This window comes from Ctenocephalides felis, unplaced genomic scaffold (assembly GCF_003426905.1).
Source record: "Ctenocephalides felis isolate EL2017-DRISC unplaced genomic scaffold, ASM342690v1 CF-g0.4_SCAFFOLD_01886, whole genome shotgun sequence".
Classification (NCBI taxonomy): Eukaryota; Metazoa; Arthropoda; class Insecta; order Siphonaptera; family Pulicidae; genus Ctenocephalides; species Ctenocephalides felis.
The window spans coordinates 33,528,343-33,555,973 of NW_020538040.1; the positions used below are offsets into that span (position 1 = coordinate 33,528,343).

The window sequence follows — 27,631 nt, forward strand, 5'->3', positions numbered from 1 at the left end:
TAAACTGATATGATTAAAATTCTTTCTACATAACTTCTAATGTGCTGCACTTTTCACCTTTTTTTACTCTAGGTCAGTGCAGCTTTAGGTGCAGAAGTTAATCCTGAAGAAATTACATCATTAGCTGGTATGATAGATATTGGATTACCAAGGGTGACCGATAAATTAGAAGAAATAAGCAATTCGGCAACTAAAGAATTTGCTCTGCAACGTGCGCTGACGAAGATGAAAACCGAATGGAGCGAGGTTTATTTTGAATGCATCATGTACAGGTAGATAATTTAATTTATTTTGATCGTTTTCATTTCCTTTCTTTCAAATTATGCTCTTATTGTAAAAATTAAAACTCTGACTTTGTTTTTTGAGTTTTAAGAATTGGAATACTGTGTACGCAATTGAGAGATTTGAAAGTCGGTACAATTTAAAAATATTTCTAAAGTTAAGTTTCTAAATTCTTGTCAACTATCATTCATATCTAAATGGAGCAAAGAAATGGACAAAATATAATTAATTGCATATCATTCCTTGTTGAGCATTAAGATCTCTGTAACTTGAAGGTGATTGATAAATAATCATCAATCACCCTGGATTGCTAAAACACAATTTTCATTAGGTTAATTATAATTAGGTGAATGTCTGCCATAACCAGATCGATAAAAATTTATCTAAGATATGACAACCATGAAGAAACTGCTCAATTTCAAAATCTTAATTATCTGAACATTTTGTATTTTTTAAGTCTATTTTTATACCTACAATTTTACTTGTTATCCTTTCAGGAGAGGTGTAAAAATTATTGTTTAATAATAATGATAATGAAGATACCGCGTCCTAAACTAAACGTAAAGATTATCTATTTTAAATCCATTGACCAAAATAAAATAAATATCAATACATCAAAGTAAAATATCTCATCATGCATTTATTTATAAAAGTTAATAAAACTGCGTGTAGATACGCAATAGTTATATCAATCCATCATCAAAGTACTGTTAAAATACAATATTAAATTAATATCAAAAAATAGATAGATTAATCGATAAAAAGATGTCACAAAAGAAAGTTCTCGTCAATATGTATATCAATACTATTTTTTTTATTATGTGACAAAATTGAGTTCCGTGAGATTCATAAAACTCACTATGATAAATGGCCTAAATGAGTTCTTGGTTTCAATTATGCATTTTAGAAACAAAATTTTAATTATAATAATTAAAATTTTCTAATTCAAGTGTATTTACTCATTACTAGAGATACAAATTGTTCGATTTTATCGAGTTTAGAAGATATTCAAACACAATTGGATGACCATATTTTAAAAGCTCAAGCCATGAGAGGATCACCGTATATAAAAGCTCTAGGTCGCCTGGCTTATGACTGGGAAGAAAAATTAGTTAATATGCAGGACATATTAGACGCTTGGTTATTGGTATGAAATAATTACAATAGTTTCATCTTAAAACCATATCTGTATTACACTAGTTTAAAAGTAATTTATATCACAATGATGATCTACAATTAATATTTTTTATATTATTCAGTGCCAAGCCACATGGATGTATCTAGAATCTATATTCAGTTCGGAAGACATCATGAGACAAATGCCAACGGAGGCCAGAAATTTCAAACAGGTGATTAGTATTTATATGCAATGACCAATTAAATTATATAATGATATCATTTATTTTAATGTTGAAAAACTAGGTTGACAAGAGTTGGAGGGATATAATGGCAGCCACCACTAAAAATCCTCATGTATTAACTGCTACAGACTACCCAAATCTTCTAGAAATTTTAAGAAATAATAATGTAATGCTTGATGGAATACAGAAAGGTCTAAATGATTACCTCGAAAAGAAGAGATTATTTTTCCCAAGGTATACAAATTGTATTAAATTAAGTACTGTTTGATATTACCATGATGCAAATAAAAAATTTCAGAAACATTTTATAGCAGTAAAGTGTTTTTGGCAATATAAAAAGTAAATAACTTATAAAAATAATAACCGATATCAAATATTGTTGTTAGATTTTTCTTTTTATCCAATGACGAATTATTGGAAATATTGTCGGAAACAAAAGATCCCACACGTGTGCAGCCTCATCTTAAGAAATGCTTTGAAGGTATCGATAAACTAAATTTCAATGAAGAAATGGAAGTTGAAGCAATGGTTTCTGCTCAAGGAGAAATTATCAAATTAAGTGGAAAAATTATTCCAGCAGATGCTAAGGTAAGATATTTTATTGGCAAATAATAATCAAGCGTTATATATTTATCTCCGTCGGAAGATTTTTTTCTGTTTTATGCAGTCATATCCTTTCAAAGGTTCTTGTTGTTAAAATTTGTGGACCTTCATTTATAGAGTATATAGCATACAACAGAATGGAACTATTAATTAATTATTATTAAATATTGACCACTAAATGAACTTCAATGGTGTTTTTAATATAACTAAACAAATCATCACAATTGAAATATGTACTGTACATATTTTTCCGATGCAATTTATATCAAAGTTACTTGCTTCTTAAAAATACTTAGCTTTTATCAAATTTTAAATAATAAAAATGGATAGTACAAAAGCTCAAAAGTAGCAAGCAAATAGCAGAAATTTATGATAGTGATTGATAATATTATAGTAGATACAAATCTTCTCATATTCGTCTTTACTAACAGTAAATGATAAAATTTTATATTAATGCAGTATTTATATTTTACCCTCACTTAAGGGATTGGTAGAAAAATGGCTTGCCCAAGTCGAAATTCAAATGATAAATTCCCTAAAGGACGTAATGGAGGCTGCGGTATTAGCATACTCACCAGAAGAAAGAGCCGAATGGGTTTTAAAGTGGCCTGGTCAGATCGTACAAGCTGGCGATTGCATTATATGGTCAGCTGAGGTATTTACTTTTTCACTTTTTTAGTTTACATCGCAACTGAAATAATATATTATCTAAGAACAACCGATTAATAAGTTACACACTTCACGAAGATTTTAGTGCATGTATTATTTGATAAAATAATAAAAATATTTATCTTATTTTTTACATATCTGTACAGGCAAGTGAAGCTATTGAAAAAAATAGCTTGGTAGAATACGTTGAGCTTTTAGGAACACAAATAGCTGAAATAGTTGTTTTAGTGCAAGGCACCTTAACTCGCAATACTTTAGCCACTGTTGAAGCTTTAATAGTATTGGACGTGCACGGTAAAAATAGTCACATAAATTAAATTGTTTGATTTTTACTTAACTAATAATTCATATATTTTTATCAAGCTCGAGATGTGACTTGCCTTCTCCGTGACTTGCATGTGCAGTTTGTTGGAGATTTTCAATTTTTGGCACAATTCCGTTATTATTGGGATAAAGAAACCAAATTGGTTGAAACCAGAATGGTATCTACAACAGTGATGTACGGTTTTGAATATTTAGGGAATGTTGGCAGATTGGTTGTAACACCTTTAACAGATAGGTGTTTCAGGTAAAATTGAGTACGATGAAATTCTTAAAGGACTAGCTCAAGAAACATATGTTTGCATAAATTACAGGACTCTTATGGGTGCTCTGAAATTAAATTTAGGAGGAGCTCCTGAGGGTCCGGCTGGTACTGGCAAAACAGAAACGTGCAAAGACTTGGCAAAAGCTGTTGCCAAAAAGTGCGTTGTGTTTAATTGTTCGGATGGGCTTGACTATAAAGCCTTAGGAAAATTCTTCAAAGTAATGTTTACATCATTATCTTACAATTGAAAAAAATCTATTTGCAAATCACAATAATAAATAAGACCCAATTCCTTCATTAGGGTTTAGCTCAAGCTGGAGCTTGGGCATGTTTTGATGAATTCAACAGAATTGAACTAGAAGTACTTTCTGTAGTAGCCCAACAAATTTTATGCATTCAACGCGCAATCACAGCTAAGCTGGAAAAATTTGTTTTCGAAGGTACTGAATTGTTCTTGGATCCCACGTGTGCTGTGTTTATCACTATGAATCCAGGGTAAATTAAAATAAATCGCACCTAAAATTAATGCACAAGAATCCAATTATGTACATATTGTAATATTTTATTTTGATAATGTTAATACTTTATGATCTTAAAAGTATATATTTTGAAAACGAAATTCTATTCCGACAGAGCCGTGTAAATAGAATTCAAGCTTTCATTATAATCGAAAGAGATAAAATAGTTTTTAATATAAAATTTACTAACATCAATGCACAAATCATCAAGATAATAAGAATCCTATTGGCAAAAAAATTGAAGCGATCTAAAACGATAAATGAAACCACACAATATATTTTTTAATATTATTATATTGCATTCGCATTGTTCTGTTAGAACCAAATTATAACTTTCAATTTGTTTTGAAGTTGAAATGTTTTCTTCACTGTGGAAAAATGTGCTATAGGTGTAATAATAGTATTTCTAACTCAATCAAGATTAATTCAAATGTTTTTGAATATTCAGTTATGCGGGTCGTCAAGAACTACCAGATAATTTAAAAGTACTTTTCCGGACAGTGGCTATGATGGTGCCTGATTATGCAATGATTGGCGAAATAACATTATACTCTAATGGTTTTGTTCAAGCTCATAGGTTCGTAATTAATTTTACGCTAAATGAAATGAATTAGTTATTTTAGCATCGACAGCTTTGTCTCGTTTCATAGATAAAGCATTTGTTTTGCTTCATACACTGCACAATAACGAATCTTTCATTTAAAACTGGTTAATACCAAATTAGCATTATTGTTGTCATATTGTTATTTTTAGCCTATTTGTCTATCTAGTTTATCTTATGTTTAACGCATAAGTAATAGATCATATTTTTATCATTATTGATAACAAATTGTTTCACTGCAATATAAAGCTTAGCTCAAAAAATCGTCGCAACCTATAAACTTTGCTCCGAGCAACTTTCATCTCAAAATCACTATGACTACGGAATGAGAGCCGTGAAATCAGTACTTCTAGCATCTGGTGCTTTGAGACGTGCTTATCCTCACATACCAGAAGCCAAACTTGTGTTAAGAGCTATTGTGGATGTAAATTTACCCAAATTTTTGGCTCAGGATATATCTTTGTTCGAAGGAATTTATTCAGATTTGTTCCCTGGTGTTGAGCTACCTCAGGTATAATCTTTCAAGCAAAATTCATTTCATTTCCAAAATCGTTACTTATAATTTAACGTATAACTATTTCAGCCTGAACGCGAAGATTTGATAAGAACATTAGGTACTGTTTGCGAAGCTCGTAATTTACAAAATACATTTTGGTATGCAGAGAAAATGTTACAGGTAAGAAAGACTGGTAACAATTTTTCTCACACTTTAATTGATAAATTATAAACGTTCTTTATCACCATCTTCTAAACAAAATATTTTTTTGTATGCTCAAAAGCTTAATTATGTAAAATAAAAATCATGAATCAAAGTCAGAACAAATACAGTAAATTTATCGATAAAAAAATCAACTTTCTAAATAAACAGTTCTAATTCAAATCACATTTTAATAATATTTTTAACTATTTTTGCAAGAATTATTATAAAATTGTGACTATTATAAAAAAATTTATTTAGCTGTATGAGATGATTTTGGTGCGTCATGGTTTGATGATTGTGGGCGATCCTTTAGGAGGAAAAACGTGTGCTTACCAAAATTTAGCTTTGGCTTTGAAAGAAATTCAATTGCTTGAAGCAAAGAGTAAAATGAAGGAATTTCAAACAATTTTTAGGTACCAAACAAATATTTTTTTAAAGTAATGGAAAGAAAATTTAATATTTTTATTTAAACAGAATAATAAACCCAAAAGCAATTACTATGGGCCAACTGTATGGTTGTTTTGACCCAGTGTCTCATGAATGGACAGATGGAGTACTAGCAAATACTTTTCGTGAATTTGCTAACTCAACTTCTACAGAGAGAAAATGGATTTTATTTGATGGTCCTGTCGATGCTGTGTGGATTGAAAATATGAATACGGTGTTAGATGACAATAAAAAATTATGTCTTATGTCCGGAGAAATTATTCAAATGAGCGGTAAAATGAATTTGATCTTTGAGCCAGCTGATCTCGAACAAGCTTCTCCAGCCACTGTTTCGAGGTGAGTAATTTTAATAAATTACTTTATTATTTACTAAAAAATATCAAACCAATGTTTAAAACATAATATAATTTTTATATTCATAATACAGATGCGGCATGATTTTTATGGAGCCTAAAATGTTGGGATGGGTTCCGTTAAAAGACTCATTCAATAATATTTTAGCGAAGAAATTAATACCAGAACAGTTCGAAATTTCAGATGAAATCATGAATTGGCTAATACCTGCCTGTCTTAGTTTTGTTGCAAAATGTAAAACTTTTGTTCAAACTTCACCTATGCATCTATTTGTTGTAAGTAAACGTGAAATTGAACGTTTTAAAATATAAATTATTAAAAAATATGAAGTCCACAAAATTGTTTCAAAAAAATATTTGTCATTTTTAAAGTCAAAGACCATTTTTCATTGTAGTATATTTTGAAAAATTTGTAAATTGAACGTATAGTATTATATTAATCTATATAATACTTAATAATACTTAAGAATCACCTGAAGTTATCAAAAGTATTTAAGTTATATACTATTCACCAAAATAATAGCATTGAGAGAATATTAATTGTAGTGTTATTAGCAGAACCCTAACAAAACAAATTTAATATATCTAATATAATAATAATATAATAATAATATAGTATAATATAATATTTTCTATAATAATAATTTTATATTCTATTCAAAATAATAAATAGCCATCGCAATCACTTTAATTTTTAGTCCTTCACGAGACTCTACAGTTGTTTATTAGAAGATGAATCTCAAGTTGCCACAGTTTGGTTACAATGTGCTATACTTTTTAGTACAGTGTGGGGTATTGGAAGTACATTAACAGGTGATTTTAGTAATTATATATATATATATATATATACATATCATAATCTAATTGTTTACTGATTGTTTATATATAATTTAATTACAGCTGATAGCAGAGTCTTGTTCGATGACTTCTTTCGACGTCTATTAGCGAATCAAATTGAAAAATATCCTAGATGTGATTTGTTCAAATTGGCAAAAAATCAATTATTTCCAGATCGGGATATAGTATTTTCATTCCAGTTGACTAAATCAGGGCAATGGGCACCTTGGCTAGAAGGAGCATCGCCGGCTCTACCTCCAAATGCAAGAGTAAGTTATTTCCTTAGGACTGTATATATACACACTCATTTTTATGTGCTTTATGGAAAATCTATTATATTTGTATAATTAGACTATCATATATCTAGTCACAACAGCATAACAAGGGGTCTTCCTATGTGACGGCCTGTTTTTTAGGGATATTTTAGGATTTTTTTTCTACGACCAGTAAATATTTAGAGATTCAAGTTTTTTATCATTTATTAACACATATTTGGACAGTATAAATATAAAATTTCAGCTAAAAATATTCAGTCAAACTAGAGTTACAGCGCTCTGAACACCCCCGCCTCGAAAAAAAGAGCTCCCACTGTCTCCACGATTCCGGCTGATCGGCTTATCTGACAAAAAAAAAATAAACGGCGTTTTAATTTGTAGGCTTAAAAGCACGAAATGAACTACAATCAAATGAATATAAAAAAAATTGGATGTTTTATAGACATTTGAAATAAATTAGGCGTTTTTTTTTTGTTTTTTGCTATAAAAAAATCGAAGTTTTCAAAATTTTCGATTGATAATAGTTCGTTCCATGCGTTTAAATATATTGAGTGTGCCCTGTAAATTTCAAGTAATTCGGTCCAGCCGTTTCTGAGATAAAATGGAGGAAAGTTTGAAAAACACAGTTTTGAGAAAAACGCGTTTAAAGATAAAATGATCGTTGTACTACGAGTTTAAATGGCTGTAACTCAAAAACTATTTGAGATATCAATTTGAAATTTCAATATGTTATTTTTAAAGGTGTAATCTACCGAAATATGAAAGAAAAAAAATCGATTTTTTCAACTCATCACATAGGAAGATCCCCTTAACGAAGGTGTGATTGGATTAAACTGAACCAAACTCAGATAGCACCAAGAAAGGTCTCGGTGTGTTCAAGAATTTGATTTGCTCTAATTTTGCTCTCTTTTTTATATAATTTCAGTTCTTTTGAACCAAAAAGATTCTCGAATAATCTTAATAAGCCTATAAAAGATTTAAAAAAAGTCCAAGGTGGTTAGAAGGAGTTGAATTACTAACACGTACACAAGAAACATATCAATATTTCTAATATATTATATATTAAATATCAAATTATTTATATTTGAATATATAAATCAAGTTAAAGTGTCTTTATTCGACGCTGCAAGATAGTATAACACATCGAAAAATCAGTTCATTAAAACGTCCAGAGACTATTTTCATTATATCACTAGCTGTACCCGTTCACGCTTTGCTGTGATTTAGTATTAAAAAGTTAAACAAATATGTGTATTTGTTACATTTAGTTTAACGTTACTACTATCTGTTCAACAATTTACCTATTCAACAATTTATTTACGAATTTACCTATAAACTTGTTAATCAATCTATCATTTTACCGACTGACGAATTTACCTTTCAACCTATTTACCTATCAACCCGTTTCACATATCTACCAATTTACCTGTCAACCTGTTTATTCGTCTTGTTATTTGTCTACCTACCAGATTTCCTGTCTACCATTTTACATATTCTCCAATTTACCTGACCACCAGCTATCCAACAAATTACCTTTTCACCAATTTACTTGTCTACCAATTCACCTGTCTATCAATTTACCTGTCTACCAATTTACATATCGACCTGTTTATCAGTACACCATTTTAACTGTCAACCAATTTACCTGCTTTTCAATTTACCTGTCATCCCGTTCTAAATGTCTACCAATTAACCTGTTCAATAATTTACCTGTTGAACAATTAACCTGTTTAACAATTTGTCTACTAATTAACCTATCAACCTGTTTATCAATCTACCATTTCACCGGCCTACAAATTTATCTCACATCCCGTTCTACATAACTACCAATTAAGCTGTCAATCTGTTTATTTATCTACATATTCTTCTATCTACCAGTTCTTCTCTCTACCATTTTACATATCCTCCAATTTACCTGTCTACCAGTTTACCTTTATAAATTCTCTAATTCACCTTATTTATTTACGCATTATGAACAAATTAAAGCTCAAATTGATTCCACGTTTTAGTTAGAAAACGTTTGTATGTGAAAAAGAAAAAAAACTGTTTTTAGGGTTTTCCCGGCAATTATTCGATTTTGTCTCGCTGTAAGAACCATCCTTGGACTTCAACGAACATTTTAAAAAAAAAATTGGCCAACTTAGTCAAAGCGTTGTTGAGTTATGCGCTTACCAACACATTTTGCTATCCATTTTTATATATAAGAAGATAGATATTGTGATAGACTTTATACACTTATGAAATATATTTTTATATATATATACTTGGCGTATCCAATTTACAAATTAATAGAGTTCGACTAAATTTTGGTGTTTTGTCCTATAATTATTTTATTTCAAAATTGATATTTTATAGATATCTGCAGAAAAATCAGTCGCAAATCTATTTTTCGACATTTTTTAAGTTTGTAGCATTAATTTTCACCAACTTTCTATAACATTTTATTTTCAGTTATATTGTTAATTATTAATCATAGGTGTCAGAACTCATGGTAATGACCAGCGAGTCTGTCTGCACACGGTATTTCGTGAATATGATGCTGGCCAGTAAAATACCAATGGTCATTTGTGGTCCTACCGGTACTGGAAAAAGTGCGGTTGTTCAAGATATGCTGCTTAGTTTGCCAAAAGAAAAGTTTTTACCGAATGTTATTAATTTCTCAGCACGGACTACAGCGCAAGCCGTAAGATATAATATAATTAGCCTGTATAATTATAACTGTTATATTTCGAAATTATCGAACAATAAAAATTAATTATCGACTTTGCTCAAAAACTTTAAATGCTCAATTAAAAAATGTTATGTTTAAGCTTAATTGTGATTCGAAATATAGTGTAGTAAACGGAGAGGAAAAAAGGGTAAAACCTCTGAATTTTTTTACTGTGCCCCGAATTGAATGAAATTTTGGAATTAGGTTTATCTTACCCTCAAGTTCAAAAGTGAAAACAATTCGGGTTGCGCCATCACCCCCCGGGGGGATGACACCCCTTCTCAATTGTGTAATTACATTTTTTCAAAATAACGTCGCAAATCGATTGAAGAACTATTTATAAGAAAAAAATGTCTTTTATAGTTTTTCAAAACAACTAATACTTTTCAAGTTACTGGCCACTAAAAATTCATATATTTTTGGCGTTTTTCTTCGTTTTTTGCAAATATCTCTTAAAATATACATTTTAACGAAAATCATGCAATGAAAAAAATAATGTCAATAAAAATTTTAATAAATCGGTATTACATAAAGTGTTCTAAGAAAAATATTAAGCAAGATTTGAAAGAGCAAAGACGTTTTTTATTTCGTTCAAGATTTAATTGTTGTATTTAAAGCCATCTAGTGTCGAGGTTATACATTTTATGCATTTCGGTAAAATTGGGTTTTATAGTGCTCAACATAAGCTTTAAAATGAGTGCTGTTACAAGTTTTTTGCGTGTAAAATAAGTGAGCTATCATGCAAATAAGAAGCATATACGATGGTTTTTTCTTTTAAAACATATGGTTTAATGAACGCCATTTCCACCAGAATTAAAGTAATTCACATTCCATCTAGAATTCACTTCATTATAGACATCTTGATGGATTCTAGCAGATTCACTACTTTAGTACAAACTATTTTCAGAAAACTCACGATTTTATAAAAACTTTTTTTTCCAATTTGCGCGGCCGCGCAGTCTTTAAACATTCATAACTCTGTCAATTTTTGTGTGAAAGAAAAATGATAAAAAACAATAATAAGCCAGAAAGATCCCTTTGATTTTTATCTATATGCTTTTATACGCATCTTTTATTCTTTTTGAAATATAATGAAAATAATTTCGATTTTTAAAAAAATTGGAAAAAAAAAGTTTTTATAAAATCGTGAGTTTTCTGAAAATAGTTTGTACTAAAGTAGTGAATTTGCTAGAATCCATCAAGATGTCTATAATGAAGTGAATTCTAGATGGAATGTGAATTACTTTAATTCTGGTGGAAATGGCGCTCATTAACCATATGTTTTAAAAGAAAAAAACATCGTATATGCTTCTTATTTGCATGATAGCTCACTCATTTTACACGCAAAAAACTTGTAACAGCACTCAATTTAAAGCTTATGTTGAGCACTACAAAACCCAATTTCACCGAAATGCATAAAATGTAAAACCTCGACACTAGATGGCTTTAAATACAACAATTGAATCTTGAACGAAATAAAAAACGACTGCTCTTTCAAATCTTGCTTAATATTGAAAAAATGTAATTACACAATTGAGAAGGGATGCCATTCCCCCGGGGGGTGATGGCGCAACCCGAATTGTTTTCACTTTTGAACTTGAAGGTAAGATGAACCTAATTCCAAAATTTTATTCAATTCGGAGCACAGTAAAAAAATTCAGACCTAAAACGCTCCGTTGACTGCACTAATAAACTGATGAAATATTCTTACGCAAAAAATGGTTCATATTTTTGTATCATATTTTGTAATGTTTCGCCTAATGAAAGCAGTTGTTACATATGGTATTATCAAATAGCATTTATCCAAAATTTCAGACTCAAGAATTAGTTATGTCAAAATTGGACAGGCGTCGCAGAGGTGTCTTCGGGCCCACATTAGGAAAGCAAGTAAATAGTTTTTGTAAACATAATATTTTGAATCCAATATCAGTTTAATAGAAATAACCTAATAATCCTTAAATTTAAGTTTTGAAACTAAATTAAATTTCAATTCTTCTTCGGTTAGTGCGTATTGTTCGTGGATGACTTAGGAATGCCAATGCGTGAGATATATGGCGCCCAACCACCCTTGGAATTATTGAGAACGTTGTTGGATCATGGTCATTGGTCTGACCTTCATGATACTACAAGGATTGACTTAGTTGATATCGTAAGACTAACAATTTATAAATCTCTTCATTCCACAATAAAAATCCATATTATTTCATTCCAATAGTTATTTGTATCCGCGATGGGTGTACCTGGAGGTAGCAATTATGTTGATGGTCGACTACTGAGACATCTACATATAGTTACAGTGGATTCCTTTGAAGATGCGACATTAAATAGGATTTTTGTTGCTATTATGGATTGGCACTTTGCAAAAGGATTTCTGGAAGCTGTGACTAGACTATCGAAAGTAAGTCTTATGATGTATGTAAAGAAATTTATTTATGCGCATAAGAGAACACGAATGAATAAAAAAGAGTAAACATTATTTTCTTAAACTAATGTTTTTGATGTTAAATAGATACATTAAATGCGGTGTTCTCAAACATTATTACTATTATATACTTTAAAACACAATTTTCACAATCTTTTGGTATTATTTCATTGCAGTTTCTGGTTTCTGCTACTACTGAAGTTTATCGTGCAGCAATGGCAAATTTTTTGCCAACTCCTGCTAAATGCCACTATACGTTTTCACTTAGAGATTTTGCTAGAGTAGTTAAGGGAGTTTTATTAGTACCTGCTTCAAGAATGCAAGATCCCGATAAACTGATTAGGCTATGGGTGCATGAAACTTACCGTGTATTTTATGACAGGTAAGCCCAAAATCAAAATTTTATATAAGCCCGACCAAAACTTAAGGGTCCTATAAGCTGTTGTAACTTAACTAACCCAAACAGTTGTCCCAACTAATCTTTTCAAAATATTGCTTACTGCTGAAAATGCTTACTGAAAATTAAAGTGTAAAGTTTAAATGGAAGTCAATATATCAGATGAAATCAAATAAATCAAATTTTCGAATTTGTAGTAAATTTTTCCCGAATTTGATAAGAATTCTCTCAGTTTATTTAGCTGAATTTTCTACCTATAATAATTTTCCCCAGGTTAATTGATGAACCAGATAGAGCTGCTATGTTCAAAATAGTGAAAAATGCAACCTATTCGTCATTCAGACAACATCTGGATAAAGTAGCTGCACATTTATTAGGTGAAGATGAAGTAGAAGTAGAAGACAGGCATCTCAGAGATTTGCTTTTTGGAAATTACATGTATCCAGACCAAGATCCGAAAATTTATGACGAAGTAGGTTAACTTAATATAAAAATAAATTGATGGATATAAATCTGAGACACAGAAAATCCCAACTGATTTTTTTAATTTTTTTTATAAATTTAAATTTTAAACAAAATATTCGAAATATGATACATTATTTATTGCGGCTCGATAAATTACCAACTTCATTACTCTAAATCTACCGTTTCAAAAAACTATTGGTTTGTGTTTATTACTTCTTTTTTCAAAATGCTTGATTTTGATCAAATGTAAGTGATTTTTCTTAATATAAATATTTGGTTATGGCAGGTCCAAGACTTGGATGATATGTACGATAAAATGGTGTATTATCTTGGGGAGTATAATGCATTGTCCAGCGCTCCTATGAATTTAGTACTATTCAGATTTGCAATGGAACACGTATCTAGAGTTTCTAGAGTTTTACAAGTGCCCCAAGGACATGCCCTCATGGTGGGAATTGGTGGCAGTGGCAGAAAAAGTGCGGTTAAATTGGCTGCTAGCATTGCCGAATGCACTCTGTTTCAGGTCTGTTCAAGTAAGTAAAATATTTTTTTTATATATTAGTAATTATGGTTAATGCTTTTTTAATAGATTGAAATCTCACGTAACTATGGTATACCTGAGTGGAGAGATGACATGAAAAAGTTGATTATGAAAGCAGGAAATGAAGGAAAACCTATTGTATTTTTATTCAATGATATGCAGGTATATAACAATTGATTGTTTTATTCAATATTTTCCATAGATTTGATTTTGATGCAAGTACTAAGTGTTATAAAACCATTGATTCTTAGATAAAAAATGAAATGTTTATAGAAGATATAAACGCATTACTAAATACAGCAGATCTACCTAATTTATTCCAATCTGAAGAAAAAGCTGAAATTTTGGAGAAAATGCAAGTAGCAGCTAGAGCGGCGGTATGTATATAGTGGACAATTTATTGAAGTGGTATCAGCTATCAATTTGCTCTAAACTAAAAAAAGTTGCTACTGAATATGTTCTATATATTTTATTATCATGTGTTACATTTCTCTAACTAATTAATTGATCTATACAGGGTCGACAAATTGAAACAACGCCCTTGGCATTATATGCATTTTTCATTGAAAGGGTTAGAAATGCTCTTCATGTATTATTAGCGCTGTCTCCAATAGGAAATGCTTTTCGAATCCGCATAAGAATGTTTCCTTCATTGGTCAATTGTTGTACCATAGATTGGTAAGATCACACAAGTTGAAAATATTTACTTAAAATTAAATTTTTATTAAATTGCAAATTAGGTTTAAAGATTGGCCAAAAGATGCTTTGGAAAGAGTTGCTTTAAACTTTATTGCGCCGATGGATCTTGGGGAACACGTAACAGATGCTTGTGTGAATATGTGTCAATTGTTTCATTTGAGTATGGCCGAGGCTAGTACGCAGTAAGTATATTTACATTGTAAAAAAAATCTTTTTCAAAAGAACATTCGTATCGGTTTAGCATGCACACCAAAACATGGCAGATATCCATGCATACATTGTGCATACATACATACAAAAGGAATGTGGAAAAAATGATCAGTTCTTGAATCGTGCAGATATTAAAAAATGAAAAATTATTTGTAATTAAATTCATTAAGAAGTGACAATTTTAATCATTTTTATTACAGAATGTTTGAAGAACTACATAGAAAAACTTATATAACCCCAACTTCTTACTTAGAATTAATCAAAGCATTTCAAGGTCTTTATGGAGCTAAAGTTGCAGAAATAGTTGAAGGAAGAGATAGGTAATAGCGAAATTATTTATTAATTGATATGGGCAATTAATCCATATTAGTTGTCTCAATTATAAAAAATATCTTCCATTCATTAGGTATATTAATGGGTTGGCTAAGTTAGACTTTGCAGCAGGTCAGGTTGGTTTAATGCAAGACGAATTGCATGCTCTGCAACCGCAGCTAGTAGAAACTTCTGACAAAACAGAGAAATTGATGGTTAAAATCGAACAGGACACTGTCATTGTTGAAAAACAAAAAGAGGTATTGTAGTATATAACAATAATATCTAAACCGTAACTTATCAAATAACTTAACATTTTAAATCTTAAGATTGTTGGCGCAGACGAAGCTCTTGCAAACGAAGCAGCAGCTGCTGCTCAAGCTATAAAGGACGATTGCGAATCTGATCTTCAAGAAGCAATACCAGCTCTTAACGCAGCTTTGGAAGCACTTGATACTCTTAAACCTGCTGATATAACAGTGGTTAAATCCATGAAAAATCCTCCAGCAGGTGTTAAACTTGTTATGGAAGCCATTTGTGTAATGAAGGGAGTCAAACCTGAGAAAAAGCCAGAACCAGGTGCCATTATAAATATTTTTTTTAAATATCTGTATGTAACATTTTTCTTTGTTGTGAAGAAAATTCTATAAATCGTTTCGAATAGGTACTGGTAAAATGATTGAGGATTATTGGGGACCATCACTAAAAATTTTGAGTGATATGAAATTTTTAGAAAGTTTGAAAACTTTTAATAAAGACAATATACCCGAAGCGACAATGAAGCGCATCAGACAAAAGTAAGTACATTATTATATTTAAATTCAATCGTGAATACATTAATTCTATCGTCGTAAACAATCAAGATTCATTCCCGATCGAGATTTTGAACCTGATGTGATAAAGAATATTTCTACCGCTTGTGAAGGATTGTGCAAATGGGTGCGAGCTATGGATGTCTATGATCGTGTTATTAAAATTGTAGCACCAAAAAAGGTGAATAGAAAACATCATGGGTCCTTTCATTGAAAAATAGTAGCCATTTTTCGCATAACAACTTTTTTTTTGTTATATACAGGCCGCACTGGCTGAGGCAGAAGCTTTGCTGGCTGCGCAAATGGAAGTGTTAACTCAAAAAAGGGCACAATTACAAACTGTAATGGATAAATTGCAAGCTTTGAATGACGAATTTGCAGAGTTTTCCAAGAAGAAAAAAGAATTAGAAGATCAAATTGACATATGCGAAAAGAAATTGGACAGGTTTTTAAATTATTAAATTATTCTTGTTAAATATTAATAATATTGGTTTCCGTAATACATACTGTTGCATTTATCCGTTAAAACATAGCATTCACATTAAAATTATAATTATATCATTTATGTGGAAAAGTATGTGAATATGAGGAGTATATTATCAAATCTAAACAATAGCTGATCTAAAATAACAATTTCAGAGCTGAAAAGTTAATTGGTGGCTTAGGGGGCGAAAAAGCGAGATGGAGTAATACAGCAGACACACTAAATAGCTCTCTTGGAAATATAGTTGGAGATGTTTTACTAGCTGCAGGTGCTGTGGCCTACTTTGGACCTTTCCCTGTTAATACAAGATCGAGATTGGTTAGGATGTGGAATGATAAATGTTTAAATCTTCGTAAGTTATTGATGAAAATGTTATTGATATTTCGAATGAAATATTACGCATAATTTTGCCGTTATAAATTTATAATATATGGGTTGCCTCTTCTTCAGAAACTCTGAATATTGAAACCAATTTCTACACTCTCACCAAAAAACAAATTGCACCTTCACCAATGAAAAAGTCGTGTTATTCTATAATATAAAACATAATTCTATCTCATAAATCTGAGAATGATTGGATCTTGAGGATTAATTAGATTCATATTATTTTTTCTAATTAGGGATTCCCTGCTCTGAAATCTTTACATTATGGAATACCTTAGGCGAAGCAGCTGCTGCTAGAGCCTGGGGATTAGCAGGTCTACCTGTTGATGCATTTTCTATAGACAACGGAATAATTGTTACTCACGCTAAAAGATGGCCTTTGATGATTGATCCACAAGGTATTGAGATGCGATTCAAATTAGATTCAATTTCAAATTAGATCATGCCATATCAAAAATTTGGAGAAAGATAATTGAAATCCAACAATTGTGCATGATACTGTCTAGCTTGTGACTTATCATATTATGTTTAATTTTAACACTTTGTTGACCGGTCACAAGTTAACTCGTGTTCTTATGGCCGAATGTTGCTGATCAAATCACGAATAAACTCGTAACTCGCTTTTTTGTCGCACCGCTGTTGTTTTCTCAATTGGCGACCGTACAATGCAGTTGCCAAAGCGGGTCCCAAATCTTTTGGTGTAATATAGAAATAGCCGGTAACAAAGTGTTAATATTGGGTTGGGGAAAAGAAATCCATTATTTTTACGTGAACTTCAAGATTTTATTTAACATGTTTTGCTTTGTCCGATTTAGGTCAAATATTCACCATTTTGTTCTATAATTTGTTGCCATTTTAATGGTAGCTTCATTATGCCTCTCTCATAAAAGTCTTGTTGCTTGTTAGCGAAAAACTCCAGCAATTGATTTTCACACTCTTCCCTTGATGCCAATTTCTTATCACTAAAAAAGTTTTGCAATGCAAGAAGCTACCATTAAAATGGCAACAAATTATAGAACAAAATGGTGCATATTTGACCTAAATCGGACAATGCAAAACATGTTAAATAAAGTCTTGAAGTTCACGTAAAAATAATGGATTTCTTTTTCCCCAACCCAATATGTTTTGCAAGCTAGTTAATTTATCTCATTCTAAAGTTTTCTATATTATTTTTAATATTATATTTTCCATTCACCTAGGTCAAGCAAATAAATGGGTTAAGAATATGGAGAAGGATAACTTTCTGCGTGTCATTAAATTAACAGACTCAAATTATATGAGAGTAGTAGAAAACTCGATTATACTGGGTCAACCTGTTCTACTTGAAAATATAGGTAAACGTTATTATTCTAATGAATGTGATGATTGTGATATATAAAATATTTTAATTTTCACGTATCTTTCATTATTTTCAACTCTTTTCAACAGGGGAGGAAATAGACGCTGCCTTGAGTCCAGTTTTAGAACGAGCAGTATTTGTTCTGCGCGGCCAAACAATGTTAAAGCTGGGTGATCAAGTTATTGAATATAACAGCGCATTCAAATTTTATATCACAACAAATTTAAGAAATCCTCATTATTTACCCGAAACACAAGTCATGGTATACACCCATTCTTAAACCTATGGCCTCCTTCTTTAAAATATATCTTTATTTCATCCTTCAAACTTTTTATATTTATTTATTCATTGTTATTATATATTTTGCAAGAAATCTTTAGCCAAACTATAAAATATTCTAGGTCACTCTACTGAATTTTATGATAACTCAACAAGGCCTACAAGATCAATTACTAGGCACAGTCGTCGCTAGAGAAAGGCCAGATTTGCAAGCAAAGAAAACTCAGCTAGTTATCGAATCAGTTCAAAATAAAGATATGCTACAAAATATTGAGGAACAGATTTTAAAGGTTTTTGATTTACTCTAAATTTTTGTGCCTTATTAAACGTGATTCAAAATAAATTGATTATTTAGGTGTTGTCTACGTCTCAAGGCAATATTTTAGAAGATGAAACAGCAATTAAAATTTTATCATCTAGTAAAATATTATCTGAAGAAATTCAAGCAAAACAAGAGGTTTGAATTCTTTAAATTAATTTTTCTGGTAAATATAAATAAACTATGCAACATATCTATTATAGATCGCAGCAGTTACTGAAAAAGAAATAGATTATGCTCGAAATCAATACACATCCGTATCAACCCATTCTGCAAATCTATTTTTTTGCCTGACAGAGTTGGCAAACATTGATCCAATGTACCAATATTCTTTAACATGGTTCTTACATTTATTCAATCAAGCTATCACAAACTCGGAAGAAAGTTCAGTTTTAGAATTACGTTTGAGTTACCTGAATAACTACTTTACTATGAGTATATACCGAAATGTCTGCAGAAGTTTATTCGAAAAAGATAAACTAACGTTTTCTTTTGTGCTGTGCGTTGGCATTATGCGATCTAAGGTAAATTAAATTTAATTAAAAAATATTGCAAATTTTTAAAATTATCTAATTTCAGAATTTAGTGGAAGAAGATTTATGGGCATTTCTACTCACAGGCGGAGTTGCCTTGGATAATCCATATCCAAATCCTGCTCCAGAGTGGTTAACTGAAAGAGCCTGGTCAGAAATTGTCCGCTCCACACCTTTAACTCAGTAATTGTTTTATATCTATTATGATTATGAAAGATTTGACCAAGTCGTTTACAAATTAACTAAAGAACTAATATTTCTACAAGAATGATATTATGTCATGTTATAAAATTTAGAATATGTACTGTGATTTGCACGGTATAGCAGGCGCTGTCAATAATTCGGTTTGATTATTTAAAAGCATATGTAAAACCAAGAGTGAGAGTTTTTAAATAAGTTCTATTGACATGTAAAGCAGATAAATTATTCATTCTCTTCATTGAAGTCCAAAAGTTTCTATCTCAAATAATATTAATGACTAACTATATTGTGAAAATTTTTGTAAGCTAACGTTAATGTATTTTATTTCATCACAGTTTAGGCGCATATCGAAATAGCGTTGCTACAAATGTGAAAGCTTGGTACCAATATTACAATTTATCAAATCCTCATGAGGTACAATTTCCTGCACCTATGCACGATCTTCCAGGATTGGCTAGGCTGGTGGCTCTAAGATGTATCAGGCCTGATAAAATTGTACCAGCAGTACAGGTAAAGATTTCTACAGATAACCTTATTCCCAAAAAGCTATTTATGTCAAAATTAGTTTTGATATTTTTCGCATAAATAATTAAACTTTATAATAAATGACACAAAAAATTGTTTTAAAGAATTTTATAGTGGAGTATATGGGAAGATCATTCGTCGAACCTCCGGTATTTGATTTAGTTTCTTCATACCACGACAGTAGTCCGAGTACTCCTTTATTGTTTGTGTTGAGTCCAGGATCAGACCCAATGGCCGGGCTGATGAAATTTGCTTTAGACATGGGAATCGAAGGGGAAGCTTTGCAGACAATTTCATTAGGTAAACTTTTAGTCATGCTATTCCACCAATAAATGATTGAAATTATAATAATATCTAGTTATATTAATATAATTCAAAAAAAAATCTTTTGCTTCATCCCTATTACTTATATCAGTAATATAATACAGTTATAGTTGCTAACGTACATATTTAAACTATTTTTGATTTCAGGACAAGGGCAAGGGCCAATAGCATATTCCATGATAACAAAGGGTTTATCTGAAGGCCATTGGGTAGTTTTGCAAAATTGCCATTTAGCAGAAAGTTGGATGAGAGATTTGGAACGAATTTGCGCTGATGTTGTCGTACCAGAGGCAGCCCATCCGAGATTTAGGCTGTGGTTAACATCTTACCCAAGCAAAGCATTTCCAGTTTCCATATTACAGAATGGTAATAAATTGAAATTAATTCTAACTTCTGAATTGAAGTGAATGAAATTTTAAAGAATGAATTGAAATGAATTCTGCTTTGAAGAACATATTTTTCATCTTTAATATCAAATATTTTAAATAAACTAAATTCTTCCAAATATAGGAAAAGTAGCTAACTTAACCATTTATGTAATTAGTCAAGATGGTTACAAAGATCGTGAATTGCTAAATTAAATTTCATTTTTTGAATAGTAGTGCATTATAATTATGGAAATACTGATTTAGTTTGAAATTTTAGGCGTTAAAATGACAAATGAAGCGCCAAAAGGATTGAGACTAAATATGTTAAGGTCTTACACAACTGATCCTCTATCTAACGAAACGTTTTTCAACAACTGTCCATTGGTAATCCATTTTTTAATCTTCATAATATCCTCCATCTATAAAATGTATGTTTACTTATTTTTTATTATGTATACAGATAAGTCCTTGGCAAAGATTATTATTCGGTTTGGTGTTTTTCCATGCTATGATTCAAGAACGAAGGCAATATGGTCCACTAGGATGGAATATTCCTTACGAATTTAACGAGAGCGATTTGAGGATATGCGTTATGCAATTACAGGTAAGCTTGTAATGAAATATTGTCAAAATCGGAAATATTGCATTTTTTCTTCATATTTTACAACTATTGTTTCTAGATGTTTTTAACAGATTATGGAGATGTTCCTTTCGATGCTCTTCTTTATTTAACAGGTAACATTTGCAATAATAAATTTATTTATTCATAATCACGTATTATCAATTAATTTTAGGAGAGTGTAATTACGGTGGCAGAGTTACAGATGATAAAGACAGAAGACTTTTAAACTCCTTGCTAGACATTGTCTATTGTCCAGATACAGTAAATAATCCCAAGTAATTTATTTGACACTATAATATCTTTAATTTATATGACTATACATATATAAGGGGGCGTCGATTAATCACGTGAGGGGAGGTTATATAATAATTACGAAATATCAAAAATTTTACTATTTTTTCTCGTAACTAAAAATACACGTGATGTTTGGTGGGGGATGGGGTAATTTTGAATATCACCACGTATCACCAACAAGGAGGGGAGGTCCAAGAATCCTTAAAAAATTAATCACGTGATTAATGGACGACCCCTAATATATAAAATATATATGATTACAAGCTTATATTATAATTGAGACAAAATACTGAATAATCAATATACAATAACAAAGCTATTGAAAATTGAACAAAATATGTGTAGTTATTTGGAGTAGTTGCCTTTAAATCTATTTTTAATTTCAATATTATTGGAAATATTTATTAAATTAAATATAACATATTTCTTTGTTAATATAGGTATACATTTTCTCCGAGTGGGATATATAAAGTTCCAGATGATACGACAAGACAAGGATGCATTGAATATATAAAATCTTTGCCTTTAACACCTCATCCTGAAGTATTCGGTTTACATGAAAATGCTGATATTACCAAAAACAACCAGGAAACTGCCGGGGTAATTTTTATATTAATATATTAAAGGATTCACAATAATAAAGTAATTGCTATTTTTAGTTTTTTAAGATTTGTTAGAGATATCCAAATCTCTTAATATTTTTTTAAAGTTTCATCTCATGTTTTACTTATCACAGATATTTAATATTTGCCCATTTCAATGATGATAATTGATTTTTCAAGTATCGAAATATACATTTGAAATTTTCTGAATAATAGTTAGAAATTAAATAATTAGAAGTGTTTACCTATTCGAAAACAATGAAAACTTCTTATATCCCTTAATATGGAAATAGAATTCAAAAATTGATTAAGGTAGGACTTTCAGTAATTATACTATTTTCTAAACCAAATGAACTACACCACAATAAATAACACGTATCTAATAAACAACTATCGAACTATGTTCAGTAAAAATCGCAGCTAATTTATTATTTTAGAAATATGTTTTCTTAGTATTCGCTTAAAATTTTCCATCTGTCTTTTTTTACCCCATAGGCTAGGTAAAAAGGGACAGCCACCGAAAGAAAAGCTACAAATACGTTTTTAATTTTAAAGAAATTTTGCCAATGCAAATAAAAAAATATATGAACATTTAAAACTTTACTTTACTTTATGAACATTACTTTTTTATGGATTTTCAAACATTGCCATTTATATCCTGATAGCGACGTCGTAAGAATCAAGCTGATGGCTGGTTATCTTTTGCCTTCTACTCGAATATTGTATCAAAATTTTCATACTTTACTTATTTTGAGATAATGGTGATGGATCCGCGGACCTTTAAGCACCGCTCTACCCTATTAATCTTCATTAGTTTTTTCAAAAGTAACCAAAAACTATTGGTGTGTGGCATCGTGCCTTAAGGAAAATTACTGGAACTTCCCGTACCGTAACGAAATGTTTGAGGAATATTAAATGTTTATTAAACAGATTATTATAAATTCTGTAATATCGTCAAATATTTATAAGAATTATATAAACTAAATTACAAAGTTAAAATTATTCACTTAAAGTATATAAGTGAGCTTTAGAACTTTAACCAGAATTAAAACTGAAATCTGAATTATTCTCGATATTCAAAAAAAAAACGGATATATATTTCTCTCAAAAACTGCAATTTTTTGCACATTTAGCTCTGTATCTTCTAAATGGGTGGACCTGCCTTTGCCAAAAACTAATCACCACTTCTGCCAATAATAACAAATTGATTGTTTTTTAGATGATTTAAATCGGATGCTCCGTTCTCTCAAAAACTTGATTTCTATTTTCTGCAATCTTTGCTCCATATCTCCGAAACGGCAGGACCTGCCTTTGCCGAATGTTTTTTGAACCATTCAAATCGGTTGATCCGTGCGCCCGAAAACGTGAACAAAAAAAATGCGGACACACAAAACACACACCCACACATCCATTTTTTCTGAAGAATGCTAAAATGTTCAGAAACCTCTGAAACGTGAAGATATGCAAAAATTTTCATTTTCGATTTTCGGCCCATTACTATAACTACCCTACGGGAAGTTAATTATGTGCTTTTATATTCAATAAATTTTTGAATATCGCCAAGGCGGAAATGAGGGTCCAAAAACCTTAAATACCGATCACGTGATTAATGGACGGTCCCTTGATTATGAATATTTCTACTTTATATAAAAAATTAGATATATCTATACCTTATATCTACATATTCTTTGCAATTTTGCTAATTATTACGTTTTTCGCTTAATTTTAGTTATAAGAGCAACAAATGTAAATTATTATCAATACCACAATATTCTGGTATAAGTCTTAATTAGACATTTTTGCATTGAGCTGAGCATTGATACGATTTTTTGAAGACACTTTTCTTAACTTTGATTTAAAAACATGTAGTTAGCATCCAAACTTATGTTGTATTATCAATTCATGTGCATGGATTTTTTTTAATCAACATTATTAGTGCTGAAATAATAGTTTTCTTTTAGCATAAATGAAATGTCTGAAATTGTGGAGCGCTTTAGTCATTCCACTAATGCTAAAAGAAAACTATTATTCTTATAATATAAGTTTTCAATAATACAAAGGGATCCCTTTGTTCAAATCAAAATAACAAACACATCTGTCTTCAAGTTGTAAATTTGACATTTTGTGATTGCTTTAGAATAAATACAAGTCCAACATTGTACTGTCGTCTGTCGTTCAATGACTATCACAAATAAGACAAGAATTCAAATATTAAGATTCTGTTTGGAATTTGAATGAATAAGTTCACTTGTATTCGTTAATAATTCATTTTTCGAATAAATTATAGCAACGGACTCCGCTCTTGAGTACGCCCATTGTCAGCCATAATTCATTTAAAAAAATAATGAAAATAAAATGTCTTACCTTTAAAGCCCTTTGAGAAATCAATTCCTTCTCCTGGTATCATTTGTTTTGGACCAATTTTGGATCTCTTCAATCGGTTTCAAAAATGTACAGTAATTTCAAATGTTCATCCCAACGAAGATTTCACTTAGATAATAGATAATAAATTATCCTATATATGTAATGTTGGATTTGTTTTGTTTCCACTGAATGATGGCGCGAATCTAACGTCAAAACGTAAAGAATAAATAAATACCCAATCACTTGTTAAAAATAATCACTATTATTCTTATTTGATTCTGATTGTTGTTATTTCATATTGCATATCATATTTTTTATTATTTTTATCACAAATAGCACTAAATTAAAGAATAAATATTAATAAACATTTTTTTAAATGTACACATATCACAAACGATTAGACCAACTGAACTGAACATAACCTCAACCCTAGACAATATTAAATGACAGGTTGTGTTGAATCTTGAAATGGTTTTTGATTAACAATATTTATTATTAAATGATGCAACTGCTGATAGTAAAAATGCATCAATGTACGTATAATTAAATTTTGACTTTTTTATTTGAATTTATAAACTTGTTAAAAATATACAAATATATTTAGCTTCTCAAAGGAGTTCTTCTTACTCAAACGCAATTAACGGCGGGAGGAGGTGCTGGCGAAGGCCTATCAGTTGCAGATTTAGCGAAGGATATTCTAAATCGATTACCACCTGACTATGATGTTGAAGCAGTTTCTGAAAAATATCCTGTTATGTACTCAAACTCAATGAATACAGTTCTACGTCAGGTAATTAAAATAGCAATTTTTTTATCGTATTATTAACTCATAAGCATTCTGAACTCATAAATAAACTATAGCATATTTTAAAAATATTTGTATTATTTAGGATGAAACTTGATTTTGACTGGACATTCATGAAACTGAAAATATTCTTCAATATGCTGTTGTTTATTTAATTATTTATATTTTAGGAGTTGATAAGATTTAATCGATTGATAGTTGTGATTCGACAAACATTAATTGATGTTGGGAAAGCTGTTAAAGGACTTTTAGCTATGGTTGGTGAATTAGAGGAAGTTCATGGATCTTTGTTAACAGGACGAGTGCCAAAAACGTGGGCTTCTAAATCTTATCCCTCACTTAAACCTCTAGGTGGCTATATTAATGATTTACTGATAAGGTGACTATGTTTATAAATATGTTTATAAATAAGCAAGCAGGTTGTTAGAAAAATGTGTATACAACATATGACATATCATTGATTATCTAAATCATTGTTTCAAATATTTTAATTGAGTATTTTATTTTATTAAAAGAAACTAATCTATGATCTTTATATATGCATTTAATAATTATTGTAAATATAAAACATTGAGAATTATCTTCTTTGTCAAGCAGTAGTAAAATAGGAATGTAGGAATATGAAGGCTGCAGTGGAAATTTGCTAGATATATATATATATATATATATATATATATATATATATATATAAACTTCTACAACATTTTTTTGTAATTTATCAGGCTAAAGTTTCTTCAGAACTGGATAGATGAAGGACCTCCTAACGTCTTTTGGTTATCAGGATTTTTCTTCACTCAATCATTTTTAACGGGCGTTTTGCAAAACTATTCGCGTGGTAATAAGTTGCCAATTGATCTGGTTGGACTTGATTTTGACGTAACAGAATATGAAACTGAATGTAAGGAAGAACCGGCAGTTGGTGTTCTAATTAATGTAAGAAGTGTTACAAACTTCATTAAATAATAAGTAATATGATTAGGTTTCAATGAACCTACAAATAAATTGAATTTTTTATAACATGCAGCAAGGACAATTAAAAGAAATACATAGTGTTTATTATGACGTAAGTTACAGATAAAAAAATCAAATATTTTGCATGGATACAGTATGACTAAATTGCTACTTTTCTAAATATTTGCTAGTTATTGAAAATGCAAGCATTTATAAGTTTAACATATTCATTTTACTATATATAAATATTATATAGGGTTTGTTTATGGAGGGAGCAAGATGGGACAGAAAACGAAAAATGCTTGGAGAATCTTTGCCAAAAATATTGTTTGATGTTATTCCTATAATGTGGTGCAAGCCTGGAGTTAAAGGGAAAAAAAGTAATATCGTTGATTATATAATGATTATGGAATTTAAAATAAAATTGATCTTTTGGTAATATTTAATAATAATATATAAATTTCATTTTAATTATTAGATATTTAATTAAATCTTACATTGTTTAAAAATGTATTAAGTGAGAAATTTTGTATTATTATTATTATTATTATTATTATTATTATTATTATTATTATTAATACTGAATATATTTTTAGCTTCTAATGTCTACAATTGTCCTGTTTATAAAACAAGTGAAAGAAGAGGTATTCTTTCTACAACTGGTCACTCAACTAATTTTGTAATGTTTACTGATTTTCTTTCTGATCAGCCCCAATCACATTGGATAAATAGGGGTGTTGCTTGTCTTTGCCAATTGGACGACTGAATTAAAAATGTACATATATTATATTAAAATATGTTTATTTAAGATATAATAAATCATGAGCAAAATTACATAAAACTTAGTTTTCATATATATTTTTTTAACATAATTTTGTAAAATTACTTGCATTGATCTGTGATGTCTTCAATTATTGTATTGTCTGAAGATAAATTTGTGATAACATAAAGATTATCTTTATTAACAACATCGGAATTTGAGTTGTATTGATTTCCTTCCTCTGGATAACTCGGAGTTTGATACACATAGCTAGCAGGATCAGGAGAATAAGTTTGATATGAACTTTCATTACAATTATTTTGTATTTTGACAGTTTTAGTTGTTGTAGTGTGTGTCGTACACTTTTTACTTAAGTTAGTCTTTATTTGCTTCTTCTCTGATTCCATTATTATTGTACATGGTGGATTACCTACGTCGCCTGCAGTGCCTGTATATTTATTTATGGCATTGCAAGTGCTTGCTGAATATGAATTATTTTGATAACAATTGTATAAACTTGGAAGTACAATTTGCTGAACTGGTGCCAATGTTAAACAGTAAGTTCCATTACTTTGTTGTGAAGGATAAGAATACACTGATTGATTTCCGACAGGAATTTGTGGAGAGTAGTAATTATTTATTTGAGAACTGCGTGGACTTATAGCATTCAGTCTATT

At 30.2% G+C, this 27,631-nt stretch overlaps 1 protein-coding gene across 1 annotated transcript in view; it reads left to right on the forward strand.

The window, feature by feature from the left end:
* The window catches only part of LOC113374861 (dynein heavy chain 3, axonemal), a 28,353-nt gene extending 1,338 nt beyond the window's left edge, over positions 1–27,015 (forward strand). The window contains exons 2-57 of the mRNA XM_026614823.1: positions 73–272; positions 1,252–1,429; positions 1,542–1,631; positions 1,705–1,877; positions 2,030–2,231; positions 2,731–2,901; positions 3,062–3,209; positions 3,279–3,483; positions 3,551–3,719; positions 3,803–3,996; positions 4,468–4,596; positions 4,870–5,131; positions 5,204–5,296; positions 5,579–5,733; positions 5,795–6,103; positions 6,195–6,396; positions 6,819–6,933; positions 7,021–7,226; positions 9,709–9,915; positions 11,758–11,829; positions 11,948–12,091; positions 12,158–12,340; positions 12,541–12,746; positions 13,035–13,233; positions 13,513–13,749; positions 13,816–13,929; positions 14,019–14,144; positions 14,285–14,445; positions 14,508–14,648; positions 14,877–14,996; positions 15,083–15,248; positions 15,318–15,567; positions 15,653–15,785; positions 15,852–15,981; positions 16,064–16,245; positions 16,440–16,636; positions 16,905–17,066; positions 17,868–18,002; positions 18,097–18,269; positions 18,409–18,576; positions 18,642–18,743; positions 18,809–19,129; positions 19,185–19,321; positions 19,675–19,849; positions 19,969–20,164; positions 20,336–20,554; positions 20,834–20,940; positions 21,017–21,160; positions 21,237–21,291; positions 21,351–21,453; positions 21,913–22,072; positions 25,043–25,228; positions 25,414–25,622; positions 25,966–26,176; positions 26,451–26,574; positions 26,791–27,015. Of these exons, the coding sequence (XP_026470608.1) occupies positions 73–272; positions 1,252–1,429; positions 1,542–1,631; positions 1,705–1,877; positions 2,030–2,231; positions 2,731–2,901; positions 3,062–3,209; positions 3,279–3,483; positions 3,551–3,719; positions 3,803–3,996; positions 4,468–4,596; positions 4,870–5,131; positions 5,204–5,296; positions 5,579–5,733; positions 5,795–6,103; positions 6,195–6,396; positions 6,819–6,933; positions 7,021–7,226; positions 9,709–9,915; positions 11,758–11,829; positions 11,948–12,091; positions 12,158–12,340; positions 12,541–12,746; positions 13,035–13,233; positions 13,513–13,749; positions 13,816–13,929; positions 14,019–14,144; positions 14,285–14,445; positions 14,508–14,648; positions 14,877–14,996; positions 15,083–15,248; positions 15,318–15,567; positions 15,653–15,785; positions 15,852–15,981; positions 16,064–16,245; positions 16,440–16,636; positions 16,905–17,066; positions 17,868–18,002; positions 18,097–18,269; positions 18,409–18,576; positions 18,642–18,743; positions 18,809–19,129; positions 19,185–19,321; positions 19,675–19,849; positions 19,969–20,164; positions 20,336–20,554; positions 20,834–20,940; positions 21,017–21,160; positions 21,237–21,291; positions 21,351–21,453; positions 21,913–22,072; positions 25,043–25,228; positions 25,414–25,622; positions 25,966–26,176; positions 26,451–26,574; positions 26,791–26,960 (9,426 nt within the window). The 3' untranslated portion in view covers positions 26,961–27,015. The remainder of the gene's footprint in view (positions 1–72; positions 273–1,251; positions 1,430–1,541; positions 1,632–1,704; positions 1,878–2,029; positions 2,232–2,730; positions 2,902–3,061; positions 3,210–3,278; positions 3,484–3,550; positions 3,720–3,802; positions 3,997–4,467; positions 4,597–4,869; positions 5,132–5,203; positions 5,297–5,578; positions 5,734–5,794; positions 6,104–6,194; positions 6,397–6,818; positions 6,934–7,020; positions 7,227–9,708; positions 9,916–11,757; positions 11,830–11,947; positions 12,092–12,157; positions 12,341–12,540; positions 12,747–13,034; positions 13,234–13,512; positions 13,750–13,815; positions 13,930–14,018; positions 14,145–14,284; positions 14,446–14,507; positions 14,649–14,876; positions 14,997–15,082; positions 15,249–15,317; positions 15,568–15,652; positions 15,786–15,851; positions 15,982–16,063; positions 16,246–16,439; positions 16,637–16,904; positions 17,067–17,867; positions 18,003–18,096; positions 18,270–18,408; positions 18,577–18,641; positions 18,744–18,808; positions 19,130–19,184; positions 19,322–19,674; positions 19,850–19,968; positions 20,165–20,335; positions 20,555–20,833; positions 20,941–21,016; positions 21,161–21,236; positions 21,292–21,350; positions 21,454–21,912; positions 22,073–25,042; positions 25,229–25,413; positions 25,623–25,965; positions 26,177–26,450; positions 26,575–26,790) is intronic.
* Positions 27,016–27,631: the final 616 nt, after the last annotated feature.